Source organism: Pteropus vampyrus, unplaced genomic scaffold (assembly GCF_000151845.1).
Source record: "Pteropus vampyrus isolate Shadow unplaced genomic scaffold, Pvam_2.0 Scaffold305, whole genome shotgun sequence".
In the NCBI taxonomy this organism is placed as follows: domain Eukaryota; kingdom Metazoa; phylum Chordata; class Mammalia; order Chiroptera; family Pteropodidae; genus Pteropus; species Pteropus vampyrus.
In genome coordinates, this window is record NW_011889086.1 from 144,033 (window position 1) to 159,747 (window position 15,715).

At 36.8% G+C, this 15,715-nt stretch overlaps 1 protein-coding gene across 1 annotated transcript in view; it reads right to left on the reverse strand.

Annotated features, from left to right (window-relative positions):
* HOOK1 (hook microtubule tethering protein 1) overlaps positions 1–13,519 on the reverse strand; it is a 58,879-nt gene extending 45,360 nt beyond the window's left edge. The window contains 3 exon segments of the mRNA XM_011377060.2: positions 403–475; positions 6,658–6,743; positions 13,331–13,519. Of these exon segments, the coding sequence (XP_011375362.1) occupies positions 403–475; positions 6,658–6,743; positions 13,331–13,393 (222 nt within the window). The 5' untranslated portion in view covers positions 13,394–13,519.
* Between the last annotated feature and the right edge of the window lie 2,196 nt (positions 13,520–15,715).

Sequence of the window (15,715 nt, forward strand, 5' to 3'; positions counted from 1 at the left end):
AAAAAAAAGAAATTTACTAATAATACAGACAACGTGGATGAGTATCAAAAACAATACACTGAATAAAAGATGCTAGAGACAAAGTGTACATAAAGTCTAATTCCATTCATATGGAATGCTAGAAATGAAATCTATATTGACAGAAAGCAGATCTCTGGCCACCTGGAGCCAAGTTAGGAGTAAGGATTAACTGGGAAGGAGAATAAGCACGTTTTGGGTTAATAAAAATTTTTTATATCTTTTTATAATGATTGTTTCATAAGAACATACATGTATCAAAGTTCAAATTGTATACAATAAATTCGCCCTTAAATTAATTTTTAAAAAAAGAGTTAGTTGAGTACAGTGCTAATTTTAGAGCCACTGTTTGGATAAAGTGCTTCTACTATTCATTCTGCATACCTTTATTCTCCAGTTGTCACCAATATCTTCTTTAATTCTGCTTAACCAAGATTCGTTGAACCAAGCTACATCACTAAAACAAAAATACAAATGCTAAACATTAAAATGTTTTTATAACATAAAAATACCAAATTTAATCAACAAGAAAAGTTATTTTATGTCTTAAAGCCTGTCCTTAATAAGAATAGTAAATATAATTTAAAAGACCCTCTAAATTTTTTGTTATTCTTAAGTTTTATGGAATTTCTCATAGTAAACTATTTAAGGAATTAATATCTTCAATATAAGAAACATTTACTAAATATCTCATAATAGGCACACTGATAGCAAGAAGATGTAAAAGTCCCAATGCTATGCGGGGGTGGGAAACTAATATTTTAATATGTCTACTATTATCAAGCACCGTGCTTAATGTTTTTCCATATTATTTCATTTAAATATCATAGCATGTTGAGCAAAGGATCTACCGCCAATCTTATTGCCAATCTTATTGCCAAGAATATGATTCCCAATCTTATTCTTCAGGAAACTGAGGATGACAGAGCCTAAGTAATTTGCCTCAAGTGACACTAGTATCTGACAAACCTCAAAATAAATCTATTTGATTGTAACTGAGTGAATGAGTGTAATGAGAAATCTATAAGGATCAATTTAGCTTTAATCTTTCAAGGTAAGTCCTATTGATATTGAAGGCCAAGACAAAAAACTGCTATAGCAAATATTTATTTAATAAGGTCTTGAAGAATAACATTTAACTATAATTAGTTCACTATAATATATTAATAGATTATATTAATAGCCTATTAATATTTTATATACTATATTGATAGATTATGTTCTAAACAACTTTTTGGATGCTTGCTCTGAGTAAGGTATTGAGCAAGATTAATATGAAGATGAATAATTTACTATTCTGACTTTTAGAGAAATAGCTATTAGAGGGGGAAAGTAAAGAGCACAAATAACTATACTCAAAGGAAAATGTGATAAATGCTTTAAGGGTTAAGTGAGCACTACAAAATCGCAGAATACAGTGCTAGAAAAGGTCTCAAAAGTCTCATCTAAATTTTTACTTTACAGGTAAGCCAATTAAAATGAGGAAAGAAATTAAAGGAATTCTTTTCCAAGGCAGTATCTTGAATTTAAAAATGCAAAGCCAAGAGCAGAACACAGTGATTAGCTTTCTAGATATCATTCTACCTTAAATGTTCTAATATAGAAGATAACACTTCTGACTGGAGTGACTAAAAATGGCTTCACCATTTTTAATACATTTATGGAATTTTAAACATTTTTTTTAAAGCAAATCAATGTTAATTATGTTTAACTTTTCCCAAGTGCTAAAGCTACAATTACCAAAATAATTTCACTAAATGTATAAATAATGTATTGCTAACCAGGTATTTACCTGAAAAGTCTGGATTTAATTAATAAGTCAAAACTGTCAAAGTAAGTTTACTTTCTCCTGACATCAGAGGTATGCCAGTTGTGAAGATTAATTTTATGTGCCAATTTGGCAAGACCACAGTACTCATATATTTTGGTCATACACATTTAGATGTTGTAGTGAAGGTATTTTTTTAGATGAGATTAATATTAAAAACAGCAGCCTTTGAGTAAAGCAGATAATCCTCCATAATCTGGGTGATCCACATCTATCTGAAGGCTTTAAAAGACTGACCTCCCCTGAGAAGAGCAAGTTCTCCCAATACACTGTGTGTACCCTCTAACAGCAACATCAACCCTTCCATAGATCTCCAGCCTGCTGGCTTGCCCACTCTGTGGATTTTGAACTTGCCAGCCTCTACAATCACATAAGTCAATTTCTTAAAACAACTCTCTCTCTCCTCGTGTGTGTGTGTGTGTGTGTGTGTGTGTGTGTATACATCCTATTGTATATATACAAATTTTATTGGTTCTATTTCTCTGGAGAATCCTGACTACTACATTGCTCTTTTGACCCTAAAACAAAAAATCTTCATATTTGATTCTATAATTATGTTGAAATTATCTTTAGAAAATGGATCCTATTAGAAGAAGGTAACCTCTTCTAAGTTTTTCCTCTTTTTGTCTTGCATTCCTTCTTGTCTTCCTTTCCATCCCAAATCGACTTTGGCTCTATACTTAGTCTGATCAGACTACAGATGAGTACTACAGACTGGGTGGCTTAATGAATAAAAATTTATTTCTCACAGTTCTGGAGGCTGGGAAGTCCAAGATTGAGATGTTGGCAAAGTAGGTTTCATTCTGAGGTCTCTTGGCTTCTAGGTGGCTACCACCTTGCTGTGTGATCATATGGACTCTTCTTTATATGTTCAGAGAATGACCTTTTCAGTGTTTCTTTTTATAAGGGGTCTAATCCTAGCAGATCAGGGCCTCACTCTTATCACCTCATTTAACCTTAATTACTTCCTTAGAGGCCCTAGCTTCCATATAGCTACACAGTGAAGCTCTACACAGTTAGGGCTTCAACGTATGAATTTCAAAGGGGCACAAAACATTCAGTTCATTATACCCTAACTGAGAGATATTTTCTAACTTATCCATTAACTCTCCAGCTTTCCTTCTTATAAACAAATCTATCCTTCTCAATCATGATGACAGCCAATCTTTTACCCTATTAAACTTGATATGCAAACTCAGAACTCTCTGGACATATCCTTGTTTTACTCTTTTGCTCTGCCACATCTACTTGCCTTAATGAGACTCTTGGCTCCAACAATTAGCTCATTTTCTCATATTTCCCAGAAATTCAGTGAAACTCAAGGGGCACCAAATAAGAAGGGTACATGAGATTAAGGAATGGTCCAATTGTTTTCTAATTAAAACTAGGTAAGAATCACTACACAATTATTTTTTAACTCCACCCATGGTATTTGTCTTCAACAATTTCACCAACTAAACACAAGTAATAATTAGTGCCTACTGATTACTGTATATAACATAGTTGTGTTGCTTCAATGGATACCCCAACATTCTTCTTAAATAATCAAAGGGACTTCTATGCTTAACACATCAAATTGTCATCTGTAATTTGAACAAGCACACCTGGTCTTTCATTTGTTAAGACCCCAAAGTAAACCTCTATCAAGAGGGGATCAAAATACTAGATTTCAATGATTATAGCTGACCGAGAGCCCTGGCTTTCAAGGCTGGCCAAACTGAGGCAAATCCCAGCTTTTCTAATTACTCATTACTTGACTTTACAAAAGTCATTTCACTTCTCTGAACCTATTTCCTCATCTATAAATTGAGGATAAAAATGTCTACCTCATTGAACAGTAAATATACATGAAATAACATGTATAGGCTATATAATGATATATTTAGTAAATACTCATGTTGGCTATCACGATTTATCATTTTAAATGCTCAAATATCTGCTGAATAAATGAATGAACAAGTAAGTGCATGATACCTGAGGTCTCTGAATATACTATATTCTCTGTCTCATTTTTTTCTTGCTTGCAAAAACCGTCAAAGACAATAGCAAAAAGCAGAGAAGTTATCTGGTACTTAAAGTGACAAAGCTAAGCCTTTCTTTTAGGGGAAGTGGCAAGCAGTATTTATAGTTGTGTGCTGAATTATGTCCCCCTAAAAAATATGTTTAAGGCTAACCCCTAGTACCTTTGTGAATGTGATCTTTTATGGAAACTGGTAAGGTCTTTGTAAATATAATCAAATTAATATGAGGTCATACTAAATTAGGGTGTGCCCTAATCCAATATAACTGGTGCCCTTCTAAGAAAAGAAGGCACACAGACACAGAGAGAAGATGGCCACGTGAAGATGGAGACAGAGATTGGAGTTATGCTCCCACAAATCAAGGGATGCCTGGGGCTACCAGAAGCTGGACAAAGCAAGGAAGGATCCTGCCCTAGAGGCTTCAGAGGGAGCACGGCCAGGCCAATACCTGGATTTAGGACGTCTAATCTCCAGAACCATGAGAGAACAAATTTTTGTTGCTCTAAACCATACAAGTTTGTAGTACTTTGTTACAGCAACCTCAGGAAACACACGGTTGTGGTTATAGTTTTTCCCCCATTTGTTTTTTAAATAACAACTTCGACACACATTTCAGACTAAAGATAATAATTGAGAAGCTGTAGAACTCTAGCAATAATCTCATGACATTCCATGTCTAAATCACATAGTTTGGGCACTGGTTTAGGATTTTACTATTTAGAAGCCTACTGGCTTCAGGTATATAATAAAAGAATTATTCATTAAATTTTGCTACTTCCTTAAAAAGCAAAAATTTCCTTCTCAACTTCAGTAACAATTTTGATGTGATTTGATGTCAGAATTGCCATCAATTCAATACATAATAAAATGTAACAGAAGAAATGCTTTGAAGTGTTCAAAGAATTATGGTAAAATCTGTCCTTTTAGGAGAAATATGTTACATTGACCCAGCTAGGGGAAAATGTATGCTATAAGTTTCACTGTCTGGATCTTGACTTCTAAAAAGCTAAAACTGGAAAGCAGTTCTAAAGAAAAACAAATTTAAAATTTACTTAGATGATAAGGAGACTTAGATATCTAACTAACCACATGTGAAAATAGGCAAACAAATAAAAAGATTAAGGTCCAATTTTAGGACACTGTCCTTTATTTTATGAAGAAAGAGAGCTTTCTGATTGGCTACTTTATTATTCCTGCAGAAAAGCTATTATTAGAAGACAATAAGAGACAAAAGAAAGAAAAGAAAAATCAGAGAGACAGAGGATCAGCATCCAACAGATAATAGAAAAATGAGTTGATAAAGGATACAGTTTAACTAAAACTGACCTGACTCTATACTCTAAACATCAGGTACAGTGCTAGAGTATAGGAGATCAAAGAGTTATCTATTAGAGTAAAAACAGGTCTCATACTGTGCTATTAAGTTACTGAAGCCACCATGATATATACAAATTACATCTTTGGATAGTGCTGTTGAAGTGAGTGAGCACACACCAGCATTACGTCCACACCAATCACAATGTAGCTGCATCTAAACCAATTCCTACAACATACTGCAATGAGAAAAGGCAATGTGTATATCTCAATGACAAAAAATAATAACTTTCCTAAATTATCAAGAAAAAAAAAAGAAAAAAGAATCTTGTTCAGAATGCTTGGCTCTGACCAGTTAAATCTCTTTGAAACTAATCAGCATAGGAATAAAATATTTAAGAAAGGAGGGAAGTAAGGCATATGTCATAATGATCGACACAAAAAAGTTAACATGTTATACTTGTTTCTTAAAGTGTTAATCTTATCTATAAAATCTGTCTATTCAAATTAGATCATTTTGAATTTTCCAGGTAATTAGGATTTTGACACTATTTTAAGCTGTTTTTTAAAGAGTGGTAAAGTATTTCTCCTAACTCATCTATAGGGTACAATGTCAATTACAACAAACCTTTACAAAATGATGGCAACAATTAAATACAAAATTTCTGACTATAAAACAATGTAGAAGAAATAGGATTCTGGACTCACTGAAGATATATCATCATGAAAGTAAACTAATACAAAATCAATGACTACTAATGAATAAATTATGACTACAGAATTGGCCATGTTTATCCTACAAAGAGCACAGCTCATAATGTAGATGTTATAAACCTTAATCCTTGAACAATGTTTGGCAAAAATTAGAAAATAGTGGATGCAAGAACTTTTGATATTGTATAATTATACAAAATGGGCCTAACCCAACCAGAATCACTTTATTAGTAGTTAATGTTCCCCAGCATTTGTGACTTCAAATTGAATTTATACATTGTTTCATTATTGGTGGATTTATACCATTACTATTAGTTCGGATATATATTTTAAAATTTAATATTTTTTCCAAATCCTATATTTGTCATAATTATCTCTAAAATAATAATCTCCACACACTGATACCTTAAAAGGACAATAGTATAACAGTAGGAAACATTATAAGCAATTATATCATTTATTTAACCTGTTCCTTTCCCAGTTACTATAACTTGTGAATATGATGAGAACAAGTTTAAAATTAACCTCTCTTGAATAGATAGGAATCCTGATTGCTTATTTAATTAAGATGTATCTCTATGAACAAACAAAGAATAATCAGGTGATAAAACTTTTTTGTTCCCTAGATGCAAGAATGTCTTGGTACCGTCATAGGCTTGTCACCACTGAATAGGATAAAGTTTCAATAAACTTTAGAATACAAGTCTAAATTTTCTTCCTTGGTATTGGGTTTACAATTCTTTCAGGAAGAGCCCTACTTACATTTGATGAAGAACTTGTGCCATGGCAACTCCATTAGTCAGCTGTTTCACATCTTGACAAGGTGCGGTGGTATTGAATGTCTGCAGCTAAAATGACATAAAGCAAATGACTTTACTGCCTCTTTATATCTACGAGATCGTGTTATCCTCCCTCAAATGTATATATGAACACTAGAGAGAAAAATAGTTAATAACTGTCCTATTTGTTTAAATTTAGACGCTGCTAAACAAATGAAACGATACTAATATGTTTCTGTAGCTGTGTAATATTTTTATAAAAATAAACATTTAACATTTCATAAAATCGTGAAAAATTGTACCTAAAATAATAAAATATAATGTCATGTATGAAGCACTTTAGAATTTCTGAAAGGCATATATAGAACTCTTAAGATAGTACAGTTTGTGTTTTGCCTATTTTTAAGAGAACAACATCAGAAAAAAACCCTTTAGATAACCTAACATTATGCAAATTAAAATTTCACTCATATCATTTGGTAGGAAAACAAAGGCTAGAAATGTCAAGTCTAAAACTACTTAATCAATGAGCTCTAATTTAAGGTAGAACTGTGCCTGCTATCTAACAATTAGCCTTAGGGCATGAACAGTCCAGAGCCCACCTACCATGTGAAGTTGTTTCTATCTCTTTTCATTTTAGATATTATAATTTTTCAAATCTCTATTTGTTAAACATTCATGTTTACCTATTAAAAAGAGAAATGAAATGGTGATGTCTTTTTCTAATAAACAAACACAAGATAAAAAAAATTTAAAAAGCAAATTACAACAAAGCTAAACTGTATCATATACTTTCTAGAAATCTAATCTCAACCCATAATTATCTTAAATTAAATATGATTTTTTTCCTGCACATATTCATTTCCTTTACTACTCAGTTAAATTCCCTAGTTTACTACTTACCTTAATCCAATAAAATTCTCTCCCACTATAATTCTCCTTTAGTGGTTTTATATATTTCGAGATTCTACAAATCTGTCTCCCTTATCTTAATACAACATGGAAGAATGGCATAGACAAACTAATCTAGCCACAGTTACTTTCAAAGTTCACATAGATACTTTACTGGACTCCTAATCTTTGTGGGGCACTGTAGTATAGACTGGAATTGCAAAGGAAAGTCACCAGGTTTCTACCCTCAAGGAGCTTGAATCAAAAGGTAAGGAGAGGATAAAAAGACGTAAATCATTTCTAGAAAAAATGCCATTCTAGTCTCATGATTATAGTATGCACAAAATGTTCAGAAATATACCAGAGTTGACTAATCAATTGAATTAGGGCTCGTATTTCAGAAAGACTCCTTAGAGATGATTCCTAAAGGGAATGTCTTGAGTAAAGAAGGGGCCAAGGGAAGGAAACTTCAAGAAATAGGAACATGATAAAAGCACAAATATATGAAGAGCTGGTATTTTTAGGCAACATGCAGTTCAATTACTGGATTTCCAGTACAAAGACGGACAGGGAGGAGTAACAACCAACAGAGTTAAAGAAAAGTCATGGGCCAGGACTCTGAAGGGCCATGACAAAAAGCTTGGCCTTATCCTTAATGGTACCTTCTATATAATAGGAAACAGAATAGTTTCTACCTTACAAGATGGTTGTGAGAATTAAATGAATTAGCAGTGTACTTAGATCAGTGCCTGGCATGTGGTACAAGTTCAATGCCTGTTAGCACATCAGCTATGAGTCAGGGTTTCTAAAGTACGGGAGATCTAAGAATAATATGTATCACAATCTCCAGATAATATTAAATCAGAGAATCCTCAAGTGATTCTTATGCACATCAAATTTTTTTTTTTTTTTTTTTTTTAGAAAAAATTAGTTTGGGTATGAAAAATCACTAGAGAGTAATAAGGAAGAGAGTGAGTGAGTGAAATCTTCAGTATGTTTTCCATAACAGCAATAGTGACACAAAAAATGGAAGAGAGAAGCTTTATGCGTGAGTCAGTTAGAAGGCTCCTGCAATGGTCGTATTGGTAAAATGGATTAAGCTTAGAGATAACAAAGGTAATGCTGAGAGGACAGGATGAATTCATAGAATATTTAAAACATAAAATAAAAATTTTGCAATTGGGTGGATGTATAGAGATGAGAAACTCCAGGGTTTAGAACATCTTTAAAAGGAAGAAAATCATATACTTTCAGGTAAACTGTGGCTCCCACTTTTCAATTCTTCCTATTAACACTTCACGTCATTAACTTTTTACAAAATGGATATGATTAGTAATTTAAAAGGACAATTTCAGAGGCAATTTTAATTGGAATATTAGACAAAATAGTAAAGAAATATGAAAAGGAAGATATGTGCTAAGTGGTTGCCTAGTTGCCCACATGCTCAGGTTAAGATTGATTTCTCCTTCTTACAGTCATGGATATTGGAGTGTGTCTTGGAAGTTGTTAAACTAGCTACAAAATAAATTAGAAAACAGAGAATGCAATTTCATTTGGCTACACTGAAAGACTTTATAACCTAGAAGAGTAGATTAATTAAAAGGCTCAGCGGGAGGGATGAGACCAAAACAAAGGGACAAAAGGAAATGTATTCTTTCATGCTACTCTTCATAGAGGTGAAGAGGCAAAAGTCTTTACAGAGCGAACCAAAGAGGACAGATAGGGCTTCCACCACTCAGAACGGTGTTCTGATTTCTTCTGTATTTTTAAATAAAGTGAATAATCAGAAATGTGGACTGATCACCAACAAAAACTCAACTTTGGGTCAACTGTATGGTCACATTCTCCTTTTCTAGCTGCTCATTTCAGAAAAAAAAAAGATCACTGTTTTGAATTTTAAGATCTTAAAATGTTTTGGCCTTTAATATTCTTTGCTAATTTGGGCGTATATTTGATGTTAGGCTTTCTTTCACCTGCCTATAAAGTCAAAGAATGCGAGAACCTGGAAATCAGTAAAAAAAAAAATCCGGTCCAGCCCTCCAATTTTATTAGTAAAGATTAGTAAACATTCTAAAGATTTTTAACTTCCAATTCACAGAGCCAAGAGGCCGAATTAAATTTACCTTCATACAAATACTTCAAACTCTAATACACTCTTTCCACCATGTAAACGATGTCCAATTTTATCACTCAGCCCTGAATTTTTTGCTAAGGAGCAGTATAATATTTCTAAGAACTAGTTATTTCAAGAAGAGATCTAAATCATAAAACATAACATATTAAAAACTTCCAAAAGAGGCATCTCTTCACCTAACCAGTTTTTCTTGGTGACTTCTTTAATTCTGTTAATGGTGGCTCTACTATCCTACAACAATGTCCAGTGCTGAAAGAACCTTCTCGCCTCTGTGATTTAGCCCCCATTATAACTTCTTAATCTTATATCTCTTATTACTTTCCCTCAACATGTGACATTACATAGCATGGCAGGGGGCACAGTAAGAGAGCAGGGAATATCCTGACAAACACATCTTCCACCTCCTCCTTCCCATCTTTGGCCAATCAACAATGGCCAAAGGAGACCAGTTATCTTACTGCTAGGGGTTCTTCCTTGTGTCTGGAAAACTCATATCCTCTACTTACTAAAATCTATCAATCCTCTATGATACAGTTCAAAATTCACCCCAAGTATCTACAAAAACCTACATACTTAATAGTGAAATACTGAATGGTAGAATGCTGGTCTCAGATCAGGACCAAGACAAGGATATTTATTCTCACTATTTTGATTCGATGTTTTACTGGTGATCCTAGCCAGTTCTTGATTCTGGGGATAAAGCAGAAAACAAGTCAGATAGAGCTCTGACCCCAAGGAGCAAATAGAATGACTTCAGAAAGTGTTAAGTATTACAGACATGACAGAAAGTGGTTAACAGGTTATGGTGGGGTAGGAGTGGGGGATAAATAGGTCATTCGCTTTCATCAAGTCTCTGTGAAAAATGACAACAGACCCAAGAACTGAATAGTGAGAAGCCAGCCAGTGACTAGAAGAACTAGGAAAATATTATAGGGAGAGGGAAAACAAATTAAAAAGCCTGATGTATTAAAGAAAAAAAAAAGGGCTTGACATCCTCAAGAAATATAAAGTCAATGTAGCATAGTGGGCATGGAAGAGTATGGCATAAGGGGAGTCTGGAGAAATTTAGGAAGGTGAGGTAATATCAAGAACGCAGTGGCTGGCGAAGGCAAAAGAGGACAGGAAATTTCACTAGGACTCATCTAGAGAGGTAAAGAAAAGCCAAAGGGCAGGTACCCAAGAAACTAAGGCAGAAAGTAATTTCACAAAGGATCCATCAAATAACATAAAGATAATATAACAGTTATCAGTTTGCCAAATCAAGTAAGCTAAGTAGAGGCCTTAAAAAAAGAAGCTCAAGTACAGTGAGTTGATGAGTGAATGAAAATTCAAAAAGTATAAAGGAGGAGTACAAAAAAATTCAAGAAATTTGTAAAGAGAAGAGGAAATGCAATGTGGTTTTAATAGCGAGTGGTGGTTCTTCATTCTCTTTTTAAGATAGGGAAGATCTGAGCAAGTTTACATGTGGAGAGACAGGAGCTCATAGAGAGAAAGAAGTTGTAAATACAGAAAGAGGAAATACAGTGCAAAGTTTTAGAAGAGGTGGTAGGGATGGGATCTAGAGCCAGAGCCAAAGACAGGAGGAGGTCATTTTCCCAAGGGGGAGAAGAGTTGAGGACTCACTTGGGGTACTGAAAAAAGTTTACGAAGAGAAATGTGAGAGGAACTGTGTGGCGTTTCTTAATCATAAAGCTCGACAGTGTTATGGGAACAGGTGAATTTGGCTGTAGTAGCATTTGTAGAGGCAACAGTCTGCACAATAATTCCATTTTCTCCACAGTGTTTCTGCAGCTCTAGAGAAATGGAGAAGCAAGCAACCAATTATACCATCATCTATAACTCCTTATCATTTGGTTTATAACATTTTTGGAGTTTTTAAGAAATTTTGCCTTCCACTGTAAAAATACACAGCTATGCGTACCACTCCAATTAAAATGGAAAGTTCTTTGATTATCGTGATATCTGTTTTCCTCGGTGCCTTATACAAAGTAGGACTCAATAAATAATGATTAAAAAATGGATGTAGTCACACAATATTTAAAAATATTGCAGTACGCTTCAAAGAAATCCACACAATATTTAAAAATACTGCAATTCAAAGAAATCCTATGCTTCTCTACCACTTCATATATGTCGATGACATCATAAAGACTAGGTTACTATTTAAGTCAGATGTTTAGAGCAACAATGTTAACAGATTAGAATACACCCTCTAATTAGTAATTTGTTTTAACAAAACACATCATTAAAAGTAATGTTGCCTTGTTTCATTAGTCTTAATAGAGCATCTAAACCCCAATACTTATTTTAAATGAAAATACAGATGAATAGTTAGCTAATTGCTTTTAACTCAGAAACCCTAGACACTTGCAATACACTTAGAGAAAGTTATTTACCTAGAAGTGTAAAAGTTGCTTTAAGTTGTGGTTATTTTTAATACACTTCATACACTGCCAGAAACCTTCCCTCATTCTTTTGAATTACACGCATTAAGAGATCGCTTCGGAATCTCATCAACCAATTACCGCCTCATGATCCCGTCTGTTTACATTCCATTCTGCACACGTTCCCGTACACAAAACTAAGCAAATGGTTTGGGGATGGGCATCATTAACAACACCTTGTGGATCATCCAGCACCAACCTTGCCCAACATGGATGAGAAATCACATCATGTCAGCTTTCTGATCGCTGAGCACCTCCAAAAGGTTAGACCTCATTTTGCTGACGAGAATACTAGGGACAGATACTACCTGTCCAAACTCAACACAATTTAATAGAAATACTAAGCATAGCTAAAGTATAAACGAAAATGCCAAGCTTTTCATTTAAAGAAAATGCCTGTCCGCCGGGGGGCGGGGAGGAGGGTAGCCAGAAAAAATGATTAAGAGCCCCCCCCCCAACATATCTTTTTCTCCACAGAGGAAATACATGTAAACATCTCTTCTAAGCGGCTTCTAACAAAATCGGATGACCTGGGGTCGTGCAGAAACGCTGATACAAGAACTAATATCACCCCTTGGCCACCTGTGTACAAGTAAAGCAAGGTGGTTGGGGTGGAAGCTCCAACTAGAGCTTTTTTCGGAGGGGGTGTTCACTCCCAAGTGGCACAAAGGTCCTGCTGGGAAGGTAACACAGAAGATGGACGGCGAGAGTGTCTGCGATCTATAAAGTCTAGGGCTTGGATGCGGGGCAGAAAGAGAAAATGGGACAGGAGAGGAGTAAAGGGGATGGGCGCTTGGCTCCAGCCACAGCTGTCAGGAGCCAGGAGTTTAAGACAAGCCTTTTTAGTCCCGTCCCCCAGAGCTCCCTTCCCCTCCCTCGTCCCGACAGATGCAAACGTGCGCGCGCGCGCGCGCACACACACACACACACACACACACACACACACACACACACACACACACACACTGCCCCGCGACCCGCAGTTGGCGCACACACACACACACACACCTGCACCGCGACCCGCAGTTGGCACTCTCCCGGTCAAGGACGCCAGGAGGCGCGGAGGGCAATGCGCTGAGTCCACGACGCAGGCGGCCCCGGGTACTCCTCGAGCTCACCTGGGGAAAACTGGACGCCCAGGTTAAGTCGCTGCGTCTTCTCGGCCCACCTTGCCCCACGGTACTCACCCAGATGATAAGGCTGTCGCACAGCTGCAGCTCGGACTGCGGAAGCGGCTGCGTCTCTTCCATGGCTGAGGCCGCCGTAGATCACGCCGCTGACCCCGACGCCTCCCCCCCGCGCTCCCCCAGGAGCCGGCGTCGACGATCTGTGCGCCCAAGAAAAGCTCGGTAGACAGGCCCAGCGCCCACGCCGCTCACGCGCGAAGCCTCGCGCTGCAGACGTCGCCGGCGTAAACCCCTCCTCGACGCAACCCCCGGCCCCGCCCCCCCGCTCCGTCGTGCGCCCCTCCCCGACTGGCGCGGGCCGCGCTGTCCCGCACCTGAGCCCCGCCTCCTCCCGCCCCACCTCTTACCGCCCCACCTCTTACCTCCCCACCCCACCCTCCCCGCCCCGCTGCTTCCCACTACTGCACACCTCTCCCCGCCGCACTGAGAGACCTGGGCGCGCACCGGTCACAAAGAAGGTAAGTGCCCGAGAGGGGAGGGGGAGGGCGGGAAGGGGGCGGGAAGAGCGGGAATAGGTGGCGCAGGAGGGATTGTTGATTGGACGCGCCCTCTTGACCAATCAACGTGAGACAAGACAGCCTCCGCGAGCGGGCACCAGCGAGTGGGAAGGGGATTATGACCTGGCAGGTGCAGTGAAGGCGGGGGCGAGGAGCGCGCGTGCGCGGCGGGGAGTTAGCGAAGCAAATGCTCGCGCAGCCCCAAGGGCAGAAGCGGCAGCGAGGCCTCGAACGTTTGTAGGGTTGGCTCAGGCTTCTTCTCCCCTCCTACCTCGCTGTAGGGCAGCTCCTGGCTACACCTGTGGCTACACCTGTGGAGACCCACGCTCAACTTCCATAATAGATCTTTCCTTTAAATAAAAACCAGTGGAGATAAGGAAAGCTGATTATCTCCTAGCGCTTACTGAAAAAGGATATTTTAATTTGTAGACGTGGCAAAGAAATGTGTTTTCTGTAGGAGGAGAAATACCATAAAGCTGCTTAAATCGAGCGTCACAAGATCACAAACCATGGGCAATTTTAAATGGGGCAAAGAGGAAAACCATTTTTAGGTAGGAAAATGAAAAATTATATTTTACTTTTCAGAAAACATGGAGGACATCAATGCGCAATGCTTCCTATTTTCCTTTGGCGGTTGAAAGCCTGTCTTTTCTGAGAATGTTTTTTTGGGAGAGGGTCTGCTCTCCAAGGTACTGACTGACATATGGCATAGGGCAATTGAAATGGACTAGAATATTGTTACTCTTGTTATTGAATTCCATCACTCATTCATAAACTCATCAATTCATGCTCTGTGTAAAAAAATGCAGCTGGCTCATTTATATTGCTGCGTCTTTATATTTAGACATTGAAAGTTTAAAACTGATGGATGACTGCAATTAAAAGCCCTTAAATGTAAATCAGTCTCATTCTAAAAATACAGTATATGCATTTGCTATTGAGTCCCTTAACATTATTCCAGAACTTACTTTCTCCATATAGAATCATTTTATATGTCTGGACATTACCAACATTGGTAGTAAGACTTAACGAAAAGTAAAAGATCTAGGAATTGACCTGGTTAGACTCTTGATTTCATTCTCCACTGGCTATTGATAGCTTTCTTCCGTGGAGCCTAACCTCCACGTTCCTAAAATAATGCCAATGACACTAACTTGCCCTGACTACTTCACAGGTAGACAAAAACGATAATGGAAGAGTTTTGTGAATTTAAAACTCCTTTGCAAACATTAGTTACTACAATCATATATGCTTAGAAGCATGTGAGGATCCTTATCACCAAGACCCACAGATGACTGAACTACTCAAAATATTTAAGAAGATGGGCTCTGTACGGAAAATAGATTCTCAGGGAAGGGTGCTCAATTCTCTTCACAATACTAGATTTAATGTAAAAAATACACAAAGAACATGATCATTGGATTCAAAAAAGAAATCTAAATATTTTAAACAAATATGAAAAAGTTAGAAAATGCAAATCATGAATTGTTGAACTAAAACAACAAAAAATAATGCCAAGAAGAGTGAAGTGCACCTTCATACACAGCTGAAGCATTTTAGAAAATGTTTTTTTCTAATTTTTTATCAAGAAACTTTAAAATGTACATTCTATTTAAACCCGAGTCCATAATTCCACTTCTTGTCATAAATTCTGTTGAAATCATAAAAAAGGCAGTCAAAGGTTATGAACAATAATATGTAATGCAATTCTGTATATACTGATCAATACATGTCCAGTAAGCATGAAAGGTTAACTATGTTATCGCAGGTTCATAAGATAGAATATTTAGCAACTAATGGAATAATGGTTTGGGGGAATATTTGATAATAACGTTTTTATGATATATAACATTAAATTAAAAATTTAGATATAAAAGTATGAGCCATA